We start from the raw sequence: 22,345 nt of genomic DNA on the forward strand, positions 1-22,345 counted from the left end.
AGTACAGACTGTGTGTGTGTGAGACTACATGAGTGACACAGTGAGTACAGACTGTGTGTGTGTGAGACTACATGAGTGACACAGTGAGTACAGACTGTGTGTGTGTGAGACTACATGAGTGACACAGTGAGTACAGACTGTGTGTGTGAGACTACATGAGTGACACAGTGAGTACAGACTGTGTGTGTGTGAGACTACATGAGTGACACAGTGAGTACAGACTGTGTGTGTGTGAGACTACATGAGTGACACAGTGAGTACAGACTGTGTGTGTGTGAGACTACATGAGTGACACAGTGAGTACAGACTGTGTGTGTGTGAGACTACATGAGTGACACAGTGAGTACAGACTGTGTGTGTGTGAGACTACATGAGTGACACAGTGAGTACAGACTGTGTGTGTGTGAGGACTACATGAGTGACACAGTGAGTACAGACTGTGTGTGTGTGAGACTACATGAGTGACACAGTGAGTACAGACTGTGTGTGGTGTGAGACTACATGAGTGACACAGTGAGTACAGACTGTGTGTGTGTGAGACTACATGAGTGACACAGTGAGTACAGACTGTGTGTGTGTGAGACAACATGAGTGACACAGTGAGTACAGACTGTGTGTGTGTGAGACTACATGAGTGACACAGTGAGTACAGACTGTGTGTGTGTGAGACTACATGAGTGACACAGTGAGTACAGACTGTGTGTGTGTGAGACTACATGAGTGACACAGTGAGTACAGACTGTGTGTGTGTGAGACTACATGAGTGACACAGTGAGTACAGACTGTGTGTGTGTGAGACTACATGAGTGACACAGTGAGTACAGACTGTGTGTGTGTGAGACTACATGAGTGACAGCAGTGAGTACAGACTGTGTGTGTGTGAGACTACATGAGTGACACAGTGAGTACAGACTGTGTGTGTGTGAGACTACATGAGTGACACAGTGAGTACAGACTGTGTGTGTGTGAGACTACATGAGTGACACAGTGAGTACAGACTGTGTGTGTGTGAGACTACATGAGTGACACAGTGAGTACAGACTGTGTGTGTGTGAGACTACATGAGTGACACAGTCTGTACTCACTGTGTCGTGTGTGTGAGACTACATGAGTGACACAGTGAGTACAGACTGTGTGTGTGTGAGACTACATGAGTGACACAGTGAGTACAGACTGTGTGTGTGTGAGACTACATGAGTGACACAGTGAGTACAGACTGTGTGTGTGAGACTACATGAGTGACACAGTGAGTACAGACTGTGTGTGTGTGAGACTACATGAGTGACACAGTGAGTACAGACTGTGTGTGTGTGTGACTACATGAGTGACACAGTGAGTACAGACTGTGTGTGTGTGAGACTACATGAGTGACACAGTGAGTACAGACTGTGTGTGTGTGAGACTACATGGAGTGACACAGTGAGTACAGACTGTGTGTGTGTGAGGACTACATGAGTGACACAGTGAGTACAGACTGTGTGTGTGTGAGACTACATGAGTGGACACAGTGAGTACAGACTGTGTGTGTGTGAGACTACATGAGTGACACAGTGAGTACAGACTGTGTGTGTGTGAGACTACATGAGTGACACAGTGAGTACAGACTGTGTGTGTGTGAGACTACATGAGTGACACAGTGAGTACAGACTGTGTGTGTGTGAGACTACATGAGTGACACAGTGAGTACAGACTGTGTGTGTGTGAGACTACATGAGTGACACAGTGAGTACAGACTGTGTGTGTGTGTGAGACTACATGAGTGACACAGTGAGTACAGACTGTGTGTGTGAGACTACATGAGTGACACAGTGAGTACAGACTGTGTGTGTGAGACTACATGAGTGACACAGTGAGTACAGACTGTGTGTGTGTGAGACTACATGAGTGACACAGTGAGTACAGACTGTGTGTGTGTGAGACTACATGAGTGACACAGTGAGTACAGACTGTGTGTGTGTGAGACTACATGAGTGACACAGTGAGTACAGACTGTGTGTGTGTGTGAGACTACATGAGTGACACAGTGAGTACAGACTGTGTGTGTGTGAGACTACATGAGTGACACAGTGAGTACAGACTGTGTGTGTGTGAGACTACATGAGTGACACAGTGAGTACAGACTGTGTGTGTGTGAGACTACATGAGTGACACAGTGAGTACAGACTGTGTGTGTGTGAGACTACATGAGTGACACAGTGAGTACAGACTGTGTGTGTGTGAGACTACATGAGTGACACAGTGAGTACAGACTGTGTGTGTGAGACTACATGAGTGACACAGTGAGTACAGACTGTGTGTGTGTGAGACTACATGAGTGACACAGTGAGTACAGACTGTGTGTGTGTGAGACTACATGAGTGACACAGTGAGTACAGACTGTGTGTGTGTGAGACTACATGAGTGACACAGTGAGTACAGACTGTGTGTGAGACTACATGAGTGACACAGTGAGTACAGACTGTGTGTGTGTGACTACATGAGTGACACAGTGAGTACAGACTGTGTGTGTGTGAGACTACATGAGTGACACAGTGAGTACAGACTGTGTGTGTGTGAGACTACATGAGTGACACAGTGAGTACAGACTGTGTGTGTGTGAGACTACATGAGTGACACAGTGAGTACAGACTGTGTGTGTGTGAGACTACATGAGTGACACAGTGAGTACAGACTGTGTGTGTGAGACTACATGAGTGACACAGTGAGTACAGACTGTGTGTGTGTGAGACTACATGAGTGACACAGTGAGTACAGACTGTGTGTGTGTGAGACTACATGAGTGACACAGTGAGTACAGACTGTGTGTGTGTGAGACTACATGAGTGACACAGTGAGTACAGACTGTGTGTGTGTGTGAGACTACATGAGTGACACAGTGAGTACAGACTGTGTGTGTGTGAGACTACATGAGTGACACAGTGAGTACAGACTGTGTGTGTGTGAGACTACATGAGTGACACAGTGAGTACAGACTGTGTGTGTGTGAGACTACATGAGTGACACAGTGAGTACAGACTGTGTGTGTGTGTGTGACTACATGAGTGACACAGTGAGTACTGACTGTGTGTGTGTGAGACTACATGAGTGACACAGTGAGTACAGACTGTGTGTGTGTGTGAGACTACATGAGTGACACAGTGAGTACAGACTGTGTGTGTGTGAGACTACATGAGTGACACAGTGAGTACAGACTGTGTGTGTGTGTGAGACTACATGAGGGGAGACAGTGAGTACAGACTGTGTGTGTGTGTGAGACTACATGAGTGACACAGTGAGTACAGACTGTGTGTGTGTGAGACTACATGAGTGACACAGTGAGTACAGACTGTGTGTGTGTGAGACTACATGAGTGACACAGTGAGTACAGACCTGTGTTGTGTGAGGACTACATGAGTGACACAGTGAGTACAGACTGTGTGAGTGAGTGACTACAATGAGTGAGACAGTGAGTACAGACTGTGTGTGTGTGAGACTACATGAGTGACACAGTGAGTACAGACTGTGTGTGTGAGACTACATGAGTGACACAGTGAGTACAGACTGTGTGTGTGTGAGACTACATGAGTGACACAGTGAGTACAGACTGTGTGTGTGTGAGACTACATGAGTGACACAGTGAGTACAGACTGTGTGTGTGAGACTACATGAGTGACACAGTGAGTACAGACTGTGTGTGTGTGAGACTACATGAGTGACACAGTGAGTACAGACTGTGTGTGTGTGAGACTACATGAGTGACACAGTGAGTACAGACTGTGTGTGTGTGAGACTACATGAGTGACACAGTGAGTACAGACTGTGTGTGTGTGAGACTACATGAGTGACACAGTGAGTACAGACTGTGTGTGTGTGAGACTACATGAGTGACACAGTGAGTACAGACTGTGTGTGTGAGACTACATGAGTGACACAGTGAGTACAGACTGTGTGTGTGTGAGACTACATGAGTGACACAGTGAGTACAGACTGTGTGTGTGTGAGACTACATGAGTGACACAGTGAGTACAGACTGTGTGTGTGAGACTACATGAGTGACACAGTGAGTACAGACTGTGTGTGTGTGAGACTACATGAGTGACACAGTGAGTACAGACTGTGTGTGTGTGTGGACTACATGAGTGACACAGTGAGTACAGACTGTGTGTGTGTGAGACTACATGAGTGACACAGTGAGTACAGACTGTGTGTGTGTGAGACTACATGAGTGACACAGTGAGTACAGACTGTGTGTGTGAGACTACATGAGTGACACAGTGAGTACAGACTGTGTGTGTGTGAGACTACATGAGTGACACAGTGAGTACAGACTGTGTGTGTGTGAGACTACATGAGTGACACAGTGAGTACAGACTGTGTGTGTGTGTGAGACTACATGAGTGACACAGTGAGTACAGACTGTGTGTGGTGTGAGACTACATGAGTGACACAGTGAGTACAGACTGTGTGTGTGAGACTACATGAGTGACACAGTGAGTACAGACTGTGTGTGTGTGTGAGACTACATGAGTGACACAGTGAGTACAGACTGTGTGTGGTGAGACTACATGAGTGACACAGTGAGTACAGACTGTGTGTGTGTGACTACATGAGTGACACAGTGAGTACAGACTGTGTGTGTGTGAGACTACATGAGTGACACAGTGAGTACAGACTGTGTGTGGTGAGACTACATGAGTGACACAGTGAGTACAGACTGTGTGTGTGTGAGACTACATGAGTGACACAGTGAGTACAGACTGTGTGTGTGTGAGACTACATGAGTGACACAGTGAGTACAGACTGTGTGTGTGTGAGACTACATGAGTGACACAGTGAGTACAGACTGTGGGTGTGTGAGACTACATGAGTGACACAGTGAGTACAGACTGTGTGTGTGTGAGACTACATGAGTGACACAGTGAGTACAGACTGTGTGTGTGTGAGACTACATGAGTGACACAGTGAGTACAGACTGTGTGTGTGTGAGACTACATGAGTGACACAGTGAGTACAGACTGTGTGTGTGTGTGAGACTACATGAGTGACACAGTGAGTACAGACTGTGGTGTGTGAGACTACATGAGTGACACAGTGAGTACAGACTGTGTGTGTGTGAGACTACATGAGTGACACAGTGAGTACAGACTGTGTGTGTGTGAGACTACATGAGTGACACAGTGAGTACAGACTGTGTGTGTGTGTGAGACTACATGAGTGACACAGTGAGTACAGACTGTGTGTGTGTGAGACTACATGAGTGACACAGTGAGTACAGACTGTGTGTGTGTGAGACTACATGAGTGACACAGTGAGTACAGACTGTGTGTGTGAGACTACATGAGTGACACAGTGAGTACAGACTGTGTGTGTGTGAGACTACATGAGTGACACAGTGAGTACAGACTGTGTGTGTGTGAGACTACATGAGTGACACAGTGAGTACAGACTGTGTGTGTGTGAGACTACATGAGTGACACAGTGAGTACAGACTGTGTGTGTGTGAGACTACATGAGTGACACAGTGAGTACAGACTGTGTGTGTGAGACTACATGAGTGACACAGTGAGTACAGACTGTGTGTGTGAGACTACATGAGTGACACAGTGAGTACAGACTGTGTGTGTGTGAGACTACATGAGTGACACAGTGAGTACAGACTGTGTGTGTGTGAGACTACATGAGTGACACAGTGAGTACAGACTGTGTGTGTGAGACTACATGAGTGACACAGTGAGTACAGACTGTGTGTGTGAGACTACATGAGTGACACAGTGAGTACAGACTGTGTGTGTGTGGAGACTACATGAGTGACACAGTGAGTACAGACTGTGTGTGTGTGAGACTACATGAGTGACACAGTGAGTACAGACTGTGTGTGTGTGAGACTACATGAGTGACACAGTGAGTACAGACTGTGTGTGTGTGAGACTACATGAGTGACACAGTGAGTACAGACTGTGTGTGTGTGAGACTACATGAGTGACACAGTGAGTACAGACTGTGTGTGTGTGAGACTACATGAGTGACACAGTGAGTACAGACTGTGTGTGTGAGACTACATGAGTGACACAGTGAGTACAGACTGTGTGTGTGACTACATGAGTGACAGTGAGTACAGACTGTGTGTGTGTGAGACTACATGAGTGACACAGTGAGTACAGACTGTGTGTGTGTGAGACTACATGAGTGACACAGTGAGTACAGACTGTGTGTGTGTGAGACTACATGAGTGACACAGTGAGTACAGACTGTGTGTGTGAGACTACATGAGTGACACAGTGAGTACAGACTGTGTGTGGTGTGAGACTACATGAGTGACACAGTGAGTACAGACTGTGTGTGTGTGAGACTACATGAGTGACACAGTGAGTACAGACTGTGTGTGTGTGAGACTACATGAGTGACACAGTGAGTACAGACTGTGTGTGTGTGAGACTACATGAGTGACACAGTGAGTACAGACTGTGTGTGTGTGAGACTACATGAGTGACACAGTGAGTACAGACTGTGTGTGTGTGAGACTACATGAGTGACACAGTGAGTACAGACTGTGTGTGTGTGAGACTACATGAGTGACACAGTGAGTACAGACTGTGTGTGTGAGACTACATGAGTGACACAGTGAGTACAGACTGTGTGTGTGTGAGACTACATGAGTGACACAGTGAGTACAGACTGTGTGTGTGTGAGACTACATGAGTGACACAGTGAGTACAGACTGTGTGTGTGTGAGACTACATGAGTGACACAGTGAGTACAGACTGTGTGTGTGTGAGACTACATGAGTGACACAGTGAGTACAGACTGTGTGTGTGTGAGACTACATGAGTGACACAGTGAGTACAGACTGTGTGTGTGTGAGACTACATGAGTGACACAGTGAGTACAGACTGTGTGTGTGTGAGACTACATGAGTGACACAGTGAGTACAGACTGTGTGTGTGTGAGACTACTTGAGTGACACAGTGAGTACAGTCTGTGTGTGTGTGAGACTACATGAGTGACACAGTGAGTACAGACTGTGTGTGTGTGAGACTACATGAGTGACACAGTGAGTACAGACTGTGTGTGTGTGAGACTACATGAGTGACACAGTGAGTACAGACTGTGTGTGTGTGAGACTACATGAGTGACACAGTGAGTACAGACTGTGTGTGTGTGAGACTACATGAGTGACACAGTGAGTACAGACTGTGTGTGTGTGAGACTACATGAGTGACACAGTGAGTACAGACTGTGTGTGTGTGAGACTACATGAGTGACACAGTGAGTACAGACTGTGTGTGTGTGAGACTACATGAGTGACACAGTGAGTACAGACTGTGTGTGTGTGTGAGACTACATGAGTGACACAGTGAGTACAGACTGTGTGTGTGTGAGACTACATGAGTGACACAGTGAGTACAGACTGTGTGTGTGTGAGACTACATGAGTGACACAGTGAGTACAGACTGTGTGTGTGTGAGACTACATGAGTGACACAGTGAGTACAGACTGTGTGTGTGAGACTACATGAGTGACACAGTGAGTACAGACTGTGTGTGTGTGAGACTACATGAGTGACACAGTGAGTACAGACTGTGTGTGTGTGAGACTACATGAGTGACACAGTGAGTACAGACTGTGTGTGTGTGAGACTACATGAGTGACACAGTGAGTACAGACTGTGTGTGTGTGAGACTACATGAGTGACACAGTGAGTACAGACTGTGTGTGTGTGTGAGACTACATGAGTGACACAGTGAGTACAGACTGTGTGTGTGTGAGACTACATGAGTGACACAGTGAGTACAGACTGTGTGTGTGTGAGACTAAATGAGTGACACAGTGAGTACAGACTGTGTGTGTGTGAGACTACATGAGTGACACAGTGAGTACAGACTGTGTGTGTGTGAGACTACATGAGTGACACAGTGAGTACAGACTGTGTGTGTGTGAGACTACATGAGTGACACAGTGAGTACAGACTGTGTGTGTGTGAGACTACATGAGTGACACAGTGAGTACAGACTGTGTGTGTGTGAGACTACATGAGTGACACAGTGAGTACAGACTGTGTGTGTGTGAGACTACATGAGTGACACAGTGAGTACAGACTGTGTGTGTGTGAGACTACATGAGTGACACAGTGAGTACAGACTGTGTGTGTGTGAGACTACATGAGTGACACAGTGAGTACAGACTGTGTGTGTGAGACTACATGAGTGACACAGTGAGTACAGACTGTGTGTGTGTGAGACTACATGAGTGACACAGTGAGTACAGACTGTGTGTGTGTGAGACTACATGAGTGACACAGTGAGTACAGACTGTGTGTGTGTGTGAGACTACATGAGTGACACAGTGAGTACAGACTGTGTGTGTGTGAGACTACATGAGTGACACAGTGAGTACAGACTGTGTGTGTGTGAGACTACATGAGTGACACAGTGAGTACAGACTGTGTGTGTGTGAGACTACATGAGTGACACAGTGAGTACAGACTGTGTGTGTGTGAGACTACATGAGTGACACAGTGAGTACAGACTGTGTGTGTGTGAGACTACATGAGTGACACAGTGAGTACAGACTGTGTGTGTGTGAGACTACATGAGTGACACAGTGAGTACAGACTGTGTGTGTGTGAGACTACATGAGTGACACAGTGAGTACAGACTGTGTGTGTGTGAGACTACATGAGTGACACAGTGAGTACAGACTGTGTGTGTGTGAGACTACATGAGTGACACAGTGAGTACAGACTGTGTGTGTGTGAGACTACATGAGTGACACAGTGAGTACAGACTGTGTGTGTGTGAGACTACATGAGTGACACAGTGAGTACAGACTGTGTGTGTGAGACTACATGAGTGACACAGTGAGTACAGACTGTGTGTGTGTGAGACTACATGAGTGACACAGTGAGTACAGACTGTGTGTGTGAGACTACATGAGTGACACAGTGAGTACAGACTGTGTGTGTGTGAGACTACATGAGTGACACAGTGAGTACAGACTGTGTGTGTGTGAGACTACATGAGTGACACAGTGAGTACAGACTGTGTGTGTGAGACTACATGAGTGACACAGTGAGTACAGACTGTGTGTGTGTGAGACTACATGAGTGACACAGTGAGTACAGACTGTGTGTGTGAGACTACATGAGTGACACAGTGAGTACAGACTGTGTGTGTGTGAGACTACATGAGTGACACAGTGAGTACAGACTGTGTGTGTGTGAGACTACATGAGTGACACAGTGAGTACAGACTGTGTGTGTGAGACTACATGAGTGACACAGTGAGTACAGACTGTGTGTGTGTGAGACTACATGAGTGACACAGTGAGTACAGACTGTGTGTGTGTGTGACTACATGAGTGACACAGTGAGTACAGACTGTGTGTGTGTGAGACTACATGAGTGACACAGTGAGTACAGACTGTGTGTGTGTGAGACTACATGAGTGACACAGTGAGTACAGACTGTGTGTGTGTGAGACTACATGAGTGACACAGTGAGTACAGACTGTGTGTGTGAGACTACATGAGTGACACAGTGAGTACAGACTGTGTGTGTGTGAGACTACATGAGTGACACAGTGAGTACAGACTGTGTGTGTGAGACTACATGAGTGACACAGTGAGTACAGACTGTGTGTGTGTGAGACTACATGAGTGACACAGTGAGTACAGACTGTGTGTGTGTGAGACTACATGAGTGACACAGTGAGTACAGACTGTGTGTGTGTGAGACTACATGAGTGACACAGTGAGTACAGACTGTGTGTGTGTGAGACTACATGAGTGACACAGTGAGTACAGACTGTGTGTGTGTGAGACTACATGAGTGACACAGTGAGTACAGACTGTGTGTGTGTGAGACTACATGAGTGACACAGTGAGTACAGACTGTGTGTGTGTGAGACTACATGAGTGACACAGTGAGTACAGACTGTGTGTGTGTGAGACTACATGAGTGACACAGTGAGTACAGACTGTGTGTGTGTGAGACTACATGAGTGACACAGTGAGTACAGACTGTGTGTGTGAGACTACATGAGTGACACAGTGAGTACAGACTGTGTGTGTGTGAGACTACATGAGTGACACAGTGAGTACAGACTGTGTGTGTGTGAGACTACATGAGTGACACAGTGAGTACAGACTGTGTGTGTGTGAGACTACATGAGTGACACAGTGAGTACAGACTGTGTGTGTGTGACTACATGAGTGACACAGTGAGTACAGACTGTGTGTGTGTGAGACTACATGAGTGACACAGTGAGTACAGACTGTGTGTGTGAGACTACATGAGTGACACAGTGAGTACAGACTGTGTGTGTGTGAGACTACATGAGTGACACAGTGAGTACAGACTGTGTGTGTGAGACTACATGAGTGACACAGTGAGTACAGACTGTGTGTGTGAGACTACATGAGTGACACAGTGAGTACAGACTGTGTGTGTGTGAGACTACATGAGTGACACAGTGAGTACAGACTGTGTGTGTGTGAGACTACATGAGTGACACAGTGAGTACAGACTGTGTGTGTGAGACTACATGAGTGACACAGTGAGTACAGACTGTGTGTGTGTGAGACTACATGAGTGACACAGTGAGTACAGACTGTGTGTGTGAGACTACATGAGTGACACAGTGAGTACAGACTGTGTGTGTGTGAGACTACATGAGTGACACAGTGAGTACAGACTGTGTGTGTGTGAGACTACATGAGTGACACAGTGAGTACAGACTGTGTGTGTGTGAGACTACATGAGTGACACAGTGAGTACAGACTGTGTGTGTGAGACTACATGAGTGACACAGTGAGTACAGACTGTGTGTGTGAGACTACATGAGTGACACAGTGAGTACAGACTGTGTGTGTGTGTGAGACTACATGAGTGACACAGTGAGTACAGACTGTGTGTGTGTGAGACTACATGAGTGACACAGTGAGTACAGACTGTGTGTGTGTGAGACTACATGAGTGACACAGTGAGTACAGACTGAGTGTGTGTGAGACTACATGAGTGACACAGTGAGTACAGACTGTGTGTGTGTGAGACTACATGAGTGACACAGTGAGTACAGACTGAGTGTGTGAGACTACATGAGTGACACAGTGAGTACAGACTGTGTGTGTGTGTGAGACTACATGAGTGACACAGTGAGTACAGACTGTGTGTGTGTGAGACTACATGAGTGACACAGTGAGTACAGACTGTGTGTGTGTGAGACTACATGAGTGACACAGTGAGTACAGACTGTGTGTGTGTGTGAGACTACATGAGTGACACAGTGAGTACAGACTGTGTGTGTGAGAGACTACATGAGTGACACAGTGAGTACAGACTGTGTGTGTGTGTGAGACTACATGAGTGACACAGTGAGTACAGACTGTGTGTGTGTGTGAGACTACATGAGTGACACAGTGAGTACAGACTGTGTGTGTGTGAGACTACATGAGTGACACAGTGAGTACAGACTGTGTGTGTGAGACTACATGAGTGACACAGTGAGTACAGACTGTGTGTGTGTGAGACTACATGAGTGACACAGTGAGTACAGACTGTGTGTGTGTGAGACTACATGAGTGACACAGTGAGTACAGACTGTGTTTGTGAGACTACATGAGTGACACAGTGAGTACAGACTGTGTGTGTGTGAGACTACATGAGTGACACAGTGAGTACAGACTGTGTGTGTGTGAGACTACATGAGTGACACAGTGAGTACAGACTGTGTGTGTGTGTGAGACTACATGAGTGACACAGTGAGTACAGACTGTGTGTGTGAGACTACATGAGTGACACAGTGAGTACAGACTGTGTGTGTGTGTGAGACTACATGAGTGACACAGTGAGTACAGACTGTGTGTGTGTGAGACTACATGAGTGACACAGTGAGTACAGACTGTGTGTGTGAGACTACATGAGTGACACAGTGAGTACAGACTGTGTGTGTGTGAGACTACATGAGTGACACAGTGAGTACAGACTGTGTGTGTGTGAGACTACATGAGTGACACAGTGAGTACAGACTGTGTGTGTGTGAGACTACATGAGTGACACAGTGAGTACAGACTGTGTGTGTGAGACTACATGAGTGACACAGTGAGTACAGACTGTGTGTGTGTGAGACTACATGAGTGACACAGTGAGTACAGACTGTGTGTGTGAGACTACATGAGTGACACAGTGAGTACAGACTGTGTGTGTGAGACTACATGAGTGACACAGTGAGTACAGACTGTGTGTGTATGAGACTACATGAGTGACACAGAGAGTACAGACTGTGTGTGTGTGAGACTACATGAGTGACACAGTGAGTACAGACTGTGTGTGTGTGAGACTACATGAGTGACACAGTGAGTACAGACTGTGTGTGTGAGACTACATGAGTGACACAGTGAGTACAGACTGTGTGTGTGTGAGACTACATGAGTGACACAGTGAGTACAGACTGTGTGTGTGAGACTACATGAGTGACACAGTGAGTACAGACTGTGTGTGTGTGAGACTACATGAGTGACACAGTGAGTACAGACTGTGTGTGTGTGAGACTACATGAGTGACACAGTGAGTACAGACTGTGTGTGTGTGAGACTACATGAGTGACACAGTGAGTACAGACTGTGTGTGTGTGAGACTACATGAGTGACACAGAGAGTACAGACTGTGTGTGTGTGAGACTACATGAGTGACACAGTGAGTACAGACTGTGTGTGTGTGTGTGACTACATGAGTGACACAGTGAGTACAGACTGTGTGTGTGTGAGACTACATGAGTGACACAGTGAGTACAGACTGTGTGTGTGTGAGACTACATGAGTGACACAGTGAGTACAGACTGTGTGTGTGAGACTACATGAGTGACACAGTGAGTACAGACTGTGTGTGTGTGAGACTACATGAGTGACACAGTGAGTACAGACTGTGTGTGTGTGTGAGACTACATGAGTGACACAGTGAGTACAGACTGTGTGTGTGTGTGAGACTACATGAGTGACACAGTGAGTACAGACTGTGTGTGAGACTACATGAGTGACACAGTGAGTACAGACTGTGTGTGTGTGAGACTACATGAGTGACACAGTGAGTACAGACTGTGTGTGTGAGACTACATGAGTGACACAGTGAGTACAGACTGTGTGTGAGACTACATGAGTGACACAGTGAGTACAGACTGTGTGTGTGTGAGACTACATGAGTGACACAGTGAGTACAGACTGTGTGTGTGTGAGACTACATGAGTGACACAGTGAGTACAGACTGTGTGTGTGTGAGACTACATGAGTGACACAGTGAGTACAGACTGTGTGTGTGAGACTACATGAGTGACACAGTGAGTACAGACTGTGTGTGTGTGAGACTACATGAGTGACACAGTGAGTACAGACTGTGTGTGTGTGAGACTACATGAGTGACACAGTGAGTACAGACTGTGTGTGTGTGAGACTACATGAGTGACACAGTGAGTACAGACTGTGTGTGAGACTACATGAGTGACACAGTGAGTACAGACTGTGTGTGTGTGAGACTACATGAGTGACACAGTGAGTACAGACTGTGTGAGACTACATGAGTGACACAGTGAGTACAGACTGTGTGTGAGACTACATGAGTGACACAGTGAGTACAGACTGTGTGTGTGTGAGACTACATGAGTGACACAGTGAGTACAGACTGTGTGTGTGTGAGACTACATGAGTGACACAGTGAGTACAGACTGTGTGTGTGTGAGACTACATGAGTGACACAGTGAGTACAGACTGTGTGTGTGTGAGACTACATGAGTGACACAGTGAGTACAGACTGTGTGTGTGTGAGACTACATGAGTGACACAGTGAGTACAGACTGTGTGTGTGTGTGAGACTACATGAGTGACACAGTGAGTACAGACTGTGTGTGTGAGACTACATGAGTGACACAGTGAGTACAGACTGTGTGTGTGAGACTACATGAGTGACACAGTGAGTACAGACTGTGTGTGTGTGAGACTACATGAGTGACACAGTGAGTACAGACTGTGTGTGTGAGACTACATGAGTGACACAGTGAGTACAGACTGTGTGTGTGTGTGAGACTACATGAGTGACACAGTGAGTACAGACTGTGTGTGTGTGAGACTACATGAGTGACACAGTGAGTACAGACTGTGTGTGTGTGAGACTACATGAGTGACACAGTGAGTACAGACTGTGTGTGTGTGAGACTACATGAGTGACACAGTGAGTACAGACTGTGTGTGTGTGAGACTACATGAGTGACACAGTGAGTACAGACTGTGTGTGTGTGAGACTACATGAGTGACACAGTGAGTACAGACTGTGTGTGTGAGACTACATGAGTGACACAGTGAGTACAGACTGTGTGTGTGTGAGACTACATGAGTGACACAGTGAGTACAGACTGTGTGTGTGAGACTACATGAGTGACACAGTGAGTACAGACTGTGTGTGTGTGAGACTACATGAGTGACACAGTGAGTACAGACTGTGTGTGTGTGAGACTACATGAGTGACACAGTGAGTACAGACTGTGTGTGTGTGAGACTACATGAGTGACACAGTGAGTACAGACTGTGTGTGTGTGAGACTACATGAGTGACACAGTGAGTACAGACTGTGTGTGTGTGAGACTACATGAGTGACACAGTGAGTACAGACTGTGTGTGTGAGACTACATGAGTGACACAGTGAGTACAGACTGTGTGTGTGAGACTACATGAGTGACACAGTGAGTACAGACTGTGTGTGTGTGTGAGACTACATGAGTGACACAGTGAGTACAGACTGTGTGTGTGTGAGACTACATGAGTGACACAGTGAGTACAGACTGTGTGTGTGTGAGACTACATGAGTGACACAGTGAGTACAGACTGTGTGTGTGTGACTACATGAGTGACACAGTGAGTACAGACTGTGTGTGTGTGAGACTACATGAGTGACACAGTGAGTACAGACTGTGTGTGTGTGAGACTACATGAGTGACACAGTGAGTACAGACTGTGTGTGTGAGACTACATGAGTGACACAGTGAGTACAGACTGTGTGTGTGTGAGACTACATGAGTGACACAGTGAGTACAGACTGTGTGTGTGTGAGACTACATGAGTGACACAGTGAGTACAGACTGTGTGTGTGAGACTACATGAGTGACACAGTGAGTACAGACTGTGTGTGTGTGACTACACGAGTGACACAGTGAGTACAGACTGTGTGTGTGAGACTACATGAGTGACACAGTGAGTACAGACTGTGTGTGTGTGTGAGACTACATGAGTGACACAGTGAGTACAGACTGTGTGTGTGTGTGAGACTACATGAGTGACACAGTGAGTACAGACTGTGTGTGTGTGAGACTACATGAGTGACACAGTGAGTACAGACTGTGTGTGTGTGAGACTACATGAGTGACACAGTGAGTACAGACTGTGTGTGTGTGAGACTACATGAGTGACACAGTGAGTACAGACTGTGTGTGTGTGAGACTACATGAGTGACACAGTGAGTACAGACTGTGTGTGTGTGTGTGAGACTACATGAGTGACACAGTGAGTACAGACTGTGTGTGTGAGACTACATGAGTGACACAGTGAGTACAGACTGTGTGTGTGTGAGACTACATGAGTGACACAGTGAGTACAGACTGTGTGTGTGTGACTACATGAGTGACACAGTGAGTACAGACTGTGTGTGTGTGACTACATGAGTGACACTTTGAGTACAGACTGTGTGTGTGTGAGACTACATGAGTGACACAGTGAGTACAGACTGTGTGTGTGAGACTACATGAGTGACACAGTGAGTACAGACTGTGTGTGTGTGAGACTACATGAGTGACACAGTGAGTACAGACTGTGTGTGTGTGTGAGACTACATGAGTGATACAGTGAGTACAGACTGTGTGTGTGTGAGACTACATGAGTGACACAGTGAGTACAGACTGTGTGTGTGTGAGACTACATGAGTGACACAGTGAGTACAGACTGTGTGTGTGTGAGACTACATGAGTGACACAGTGAGTACAGACTGTGTGTGTGTGAGACTACATGAGTGACACAGTGAGTACAGACTGTGTGTGTGTGAGACTACATGAGTGACACAGTGAGTACAGACTGTGTGTGTGAGACTACATGAGTGACACAGTGAGTACAGACTGTGTGTGTGTGTGAGACTACATGAGTGACACAGTGAGTACAGACTGTGTGTGTGTGAGACTACATGAGTGACACAGTGAGTACAGACTGTGTGTGTGTGTGACTACATGAGTGACACAGTGAGTACAGACTGTGTGTGTGAGACTACATGAGTGACACAGTGAGTACAGACTGTGTGTGTGTGAGACTACATGAGTGACACAGTGAGTACAGACTGTGTGTGTGTGAGACTACATGAGTGACACAGTGAGTACAGACTGTGTGTGTGTGAGACTACATGAGTGACACAGTGAGTACAGACTGTGTGTGTGTGAGACTACATGAGTGACACAGTGAGTACAGACTGTGTGTGTGTGACTACATGAGTGACACACTGAGTACAGACTGTGTGTGTGTGAGACTACATGAGTGACACAGTGAGTACAGACTGTGTGTGTGTGTGAGACTACATGAGTGACACAGTGAGTACAGACTGTGTGTGTGTGAGACTACATGAGTGACACAGTGAGTACAGACTGTGTGTGTGTGTGACTACATGAGTGACACAGTGAGTACAGACTGTGTGTGTGAGACTACATGAGTGACACAGTGAGTACAGACTGTGTGTGTGTGAGACTACATGAGTGACACAGTGAGTACAGACTGTGTGTGTGTGAGACTACATGAGTGACACAGTGAGTACAGACTGTGTGTGTGTGAGACTACATGAGTGACACAGTGAGTACAGACTGTGTGTGTGTGAGACTACATGAGTGACACAGTGAGTACAGACTGTGTGTGTGTGACTACATGAGTGACACACTGAGTACAGACTGTGTGTGTGTGAGACTACATGAGTGACACAGTGAGTACAGACTGTGTGTGTGTGAGACTACATGAGTGACACAGTGAGTACAGACTGTGTGTGTGTGTGAGACTACATGAGTGACACAGTGAGTACAGACTGTGTGTGTGAGACTACATGAGTGACACAGTGAGTACAGACTGTGTGTGTGTGAGACTACATGAGTGACACAGTGAGTACAGACTGTGTGTGTGTGAGACTACAATGAGTGACACAGTGAGTACAGGACTGTGTGTGTGTTGAGACAACATGAGTGACACAGTGAGTACAGACTGTGTGTGTGTGAGACTACATGAGTGACACAGTGAGTACAGACTGTGTGTGTGTGAGACTACATGAGTGACACAGTGAGTACAGACTGTGTGTGTGTGAGACTACATGAGTGACACAGTGAGTACAGACTGTGTGTGTGTGAGACTACATGAGTGACACAGTGAGTACAGACTGTGTGTGTGTGAGACTACATGAGTGACACAGTGAGTACAGACTGTGTGTGAGTGAGACTACATGAGTGACACAGTGAGTACAGACTGTGTGTGTGAGACTACATGAGTGACACAGTGAGTACAGACTGTGTGTGAGAGACTACATGAGTGACACAGTGAGTACAGACTGTGTGTGTGTGAGACTACATGAGTGACACAGTGAGTACAGACTGTGTGTGTGTGTGAGACTACATGAGTGACACAGTGAGTACAGACTGTGTGTGTGTGAGACTACATGAGTGACACAGTGAGTACAGACTGTGTGTGTGTGAGACTACATGAGTGACACAGTGAGTACAGACTGTGTGTGTGTGTGTGAGACTACATGAGTGACACAGTGAGTACAGACTGTGTGTGTGAGACTACATGAGTGACACAGTGAGTACAGACTGTGTGTGTGTGTGTGAGACTACATGAGTGACACAGTGAGTACAGACTGTGTGTGTGTGTGAGACTACATGAGTGACACAGTGAGTACAGACTGTGTGTGTGTGAGACTACATGAGTGACACAGTGAGTACAGACTGTGTGTGTGTGAGACTACATGAGTGACACAGTGAGTACAGACTGTGTGTGTGTGAGACTACATGAGTGACACAGTGAGTACAGACTGTGTGTGTGTGTGACTACATGAGTGACACAGTGAGTACAGACTGTGTGTGTGTGAGACTACATGAGTGACACAGTGAGTACAGACTGTGTGTGTGTGTGTGAGACTACATGAGTGACACAGTGAGTACAGACTGTGTGTGTGTGAGACTACATGAGTGACACAGTGAGTACAGACTGTGTGTGTGTGAGACTACATGAGTGACACAGTGAGTACAGACTGTGTGTGTGTGAGACTACATGAGTGACACAGTGAGTACAGACTGTGTGTGTGAGAGACTACATGAGTGACACAGTGAGTACAGACTGTGTGTGTGTGAGACTACATGAGTGACACAGTGAGTACAGACTGTGTGTGTGTGTGAGACTACATGAGTGACACAGTGAGTACAGACTGTGTGTGTGAGACTACATGAGTGACACAGTGAGTACAGACTGTGTGTGTGTGTGAGACTACATGAGTGACACAGTGAGTACAGACTGTGTGTGTGAGACTACATGAGTGACACAGTGAGTACAGACTGTGTGTGTGTGTGAGACTACATGAGTGACACAGTGAGTACAGACTGTGTGAGACTACATGAGTGACACAGTGAGTACAGACTGTGTGTGTGAGACTACATGAGTGACACAGTGAGAACAGACTGTGTGTGTGTGTGAGACTACATGAGTGACACAGTGAGTACAGACTGTGTGTGTGTGAGACTACATGAGTGATACAGTGAGTACAGACTGTGTGTGTGTGAGACTACATGAGTGACACAGTGAGTACAGACTGTGTGTGTGTGAGACTACATGAGTGACACAGTGAGTACAGACTGTGTGTGTGAGAGACTACATGAGTGACACAGTGAGTACAGACTGTGTGTGTGTGAGACTACATGAGTGACACAGTGAGTACAGACTGTGTGTGTGTGTGAGACTACATGAGTGACACAGTGAGTACAGACTGTGTGTGTGAGACTACATGAGTGACACAGTGAGTACAGACTGTGTGTGTGAGACTACATGAGTGACACAGTGAGTACAGACTGTGTGTGTGAGACTACATGAGTGACACAGTGAGTACAGACTGTGTGTGTGTGAGACTACATGAGTGATACAGTGAGTACAGACTGTGTGTGTGTGTGAGACTACATGAGTGACACAGTGAGTACAGACTATGTGTGTGTGAGACTACATGAGTGACACAGTGAGTACAGACTGTGTGTGTGTGACTACATGAGTGACACAGTGAGTACAGACTGTGTGTGTGAGACTACATGAGTGACACAGTGAGTACAGACTGTGTGTGTGAGACTACATGAGTGACACAGTGAGTACAGACTGTGTGTGTGTGTGAGACTACATGAGTGACACAGTGAGTACAGACTGTGTGTGTGAGACTACATGAGTGACACAGTGAGTACAGACTGTGTGTGTGTGTGACTACATGAGTGACACAGTGAGTACAAGACTGTGTGTGTGTGAGACTACATGAGTGACACAGTGAGTACAGACTGTGTGTGTGTGTGAGACTACATGAGTGACACAGTGAGTACAGACTGTGTGTGTGTGTGAGACTACATGAGTGACACAGTGAGTACAGACTGTGTGTGTGTGAGACTACATGAGTGACACAGTGAGTACAGACTGTGTGTGTGTGAGACTACATGAGTGACACAGTGAGTACAGACTGTGTGTGTGTGTGACTACATGAGTGACACAGTGAGTACAGACTGTGTGTGTGAGACTTCATGAGTGACACAGTGAGTACAGACTGAGTGTGTGTGTGTGAGACTACATGAGTGACACAGTGAGTACAGACTGTGTGTGTGTGAGACTACATGAGTGACACAGTGAGTACAGACTGTGTGTGTGTGAGACTACATGAGTGACACAGTGAGTACAGACTGTGTGTGTGTGAGACTACATGAGTGACACAGTGAGTACAGACTGTGTGTGTGAGACTACATGAGTGACACAGTGAGTACAGACTGTGTGTGTGTGAGACTACATGAGTGACACAGTGAGTACAGACTGTGTGTGTGAGACTACATGAGTGACACAGTGAGTACAGACTATGTGTGTGTGAGACTACATGAGTGACACAGTGAGTACAGACTGTGTGTGTGTGAGACTACATGAGTGACACAGTGAGTACAGACTGTGTGTGTGTGAGACTACATGAGTGACACAGTGAGTACAGACTGTGTGTGTGTGAGACTACATGAGTGACACAGTGAGTACAGACTGTGTGTGTGTGTGACTACATGAGTGACACAGTGAGTACAGACTGTGTGTGTGTGTGTGAGACTACATGAGTGACACAGTGAGTACAGACTGTGTGTGTGTGAGACTACATGAGTGACACAGTGAGTACAGACTGTGTGTGTGTGAGACTACATGAGTGACACAGTGAGTACAGACTGTGTGTGTGTGAGACTACATGAGTGACACAGTGAGTACAGACTGAGTGTGTGCGACTACATGAGTGACACAGTGAGTACAGACTGTGTGTGTGAGAGACTACATGAGTGACACAGTGAGTACAGACTGTGTGTGTGTGAGACTACATGAGTGACACAGTGAGTACAGACTGTGTGTGTGAGAGACTACATGAGTGACACAGTGAGTACAGACTGTGTGTGTGTGTGACTACATGAGTGACACAGTGAGTACAGACTGTGTGTGTGTGTGAGACTACATGAGTGACACAGTGAGTACATGGTGTGAGTTAGACAATAAATGTGAGTTGGGTTTATGCACCATGTGACACTGCTGCCTCACCTGTTCACCCTCTTGTCGCTGTAGCTCTTCCCATCCTGAGCTGTCGTCGCGCTTTCTCAGCAACATCACCAAACCGCGGTACTCAAACCTCGGTGCCCCCGCAACACAGAACAGCGCCTTTCTTGTCTGAAGCAGTCTCACCGAGTAACCTGCAGGTGTGCACAAGGAAACCAACAAGCATCACTGCACCTGTGCACAAGCAAACCGACAAGCTTCACTGCACCTGTGCACAAGCAAACCAACAAGCTTCATTGCACCAGTGCACAAGCAAACCAACAAGCATCACTGAGCCTCTGCACAAGCAAATCAACAAGCATCACTGCACCTGTGCACAAGCAAATCGACAAGCATCACTGCACCTGTGCACAAGCAAACCAATAAGCATCACTGCGCCTCTGCACAAGCAAACCAATAAGCATCACTGCGCCTCTGCACAAGCAAACCGACAAGCTTCACTGCACCTGTGCACAAGCAAACCAATAAGCTTCACTGCACCTCTGCACAAGCAAACCAATAAGCATCACTGCGCCTCTGCACAAGAAAACCGACAAGCTTCACTGCACCTGTGCACAAGCAAACCAACAAGCTTCACTGCACCAATGCACAAGCAAACCAACAAGCATCACTGAGCCTCTGCACAAGTAAACCAACAAGCTTCACTGCACCTGTGCACAAGCAAACCTATAAGCATTGCTGCATCTCGGCACAAGCAAACCGACAAGCTTCACTGTGCCTGTGCACAAGCAGACAAGCATCACTGCACCTGTGCACAAGCAAACAGACAAGCATCACTGCACCTGTGCACAAGCAAACAGACAAGCATCACTGCACATGTGCACAGACAATCATCACTGCACCTGTGCACAAGCAAAACGACAAGCATCACTGCACCTGTGCACAAGCAAACCAACAAGCTTCACTGCACCTGTGCACAAGCAAACAGGCAAATATCCGTCCCATCCCAAGGCCAGCAGTTAGCCGTACCTTGACTTTAACAACTCGGCCACCAGTACCCACCCAGACCTTCCGTCCAGCTCCAGCCACTCTGCTGAAGAAGACCCCATGTGTTTTGGCTGCAACCAAGTGGGGCATTTATGGTGTAATTGCCCAAGGGGCGTCTTGCAGTCCTCCTGGAATCATCATCAGGCCCCCCCCAGAGCAGCAGCCACTGCGTGGATAACCGGGAAGTCAGCCCTGTAGGTCCCGGGGGGGAAGAAGAGTTTGAAACTCTACATGAGGTTGACCCTGTTCAAGCGGCAGCACTGGACAACAGATATCACCACCGACAAACGGTGAGGGGGAATAGCCGACCAATCCATGGGTAACGAGACAGCACCGCCACCCATTGGTCACAGCCGAGGAACACACTGGCCGGGCCATCGCAGTACGGGAAGCTGGGGGCAGGATTCTGCGAATGCCTAAAAGCCTGCATCTACTTCGATTGGGGAGCCGGCGCCCGGGATGTGGAGGTTGGAGTTATGCGGGAGTTGCCAGCGGATGTATTGATCGGTAA

General features: G+C 46.9%; 1 protein-coding gene across 1 annotated transcript in view; it reads right to left on the reverse strand.

Moving 5' to 3' along the window:
* The window catches only part of ITGAL (integrin subunit alpha L), a 450,284-nt gene that overhangs the window by 194,257 nt on the left and 233,682 nt on the right, over window positions 1-22,345 (reverse strand). Inside the window, exon 12 of the mRNA XM_053695200.1 lies at window positions 20,833-20,981. Within this exon, the coding sequence (XP_053551175.1) occupies window positions 20,833-20,981 (149 nt within the window). The remainder of the gene's footprint in view (window positions 1-20,832; window positions 20,982-22,345) is intronic.

Source organism: Bombina bombina, chromosome 11, assembly GCF_027579735.1.
Source record: "Bombina bombina isolate aBomBom1 chromosome 11, aBomBom1.pri, whole genome shotgun sequence".
Classification (NCBI taxonomy): Eukaryota; Metazoa; Chordata; class Amphibia; order Anura; family Bombinatoridae; genus Bombina; species Bombina bombina.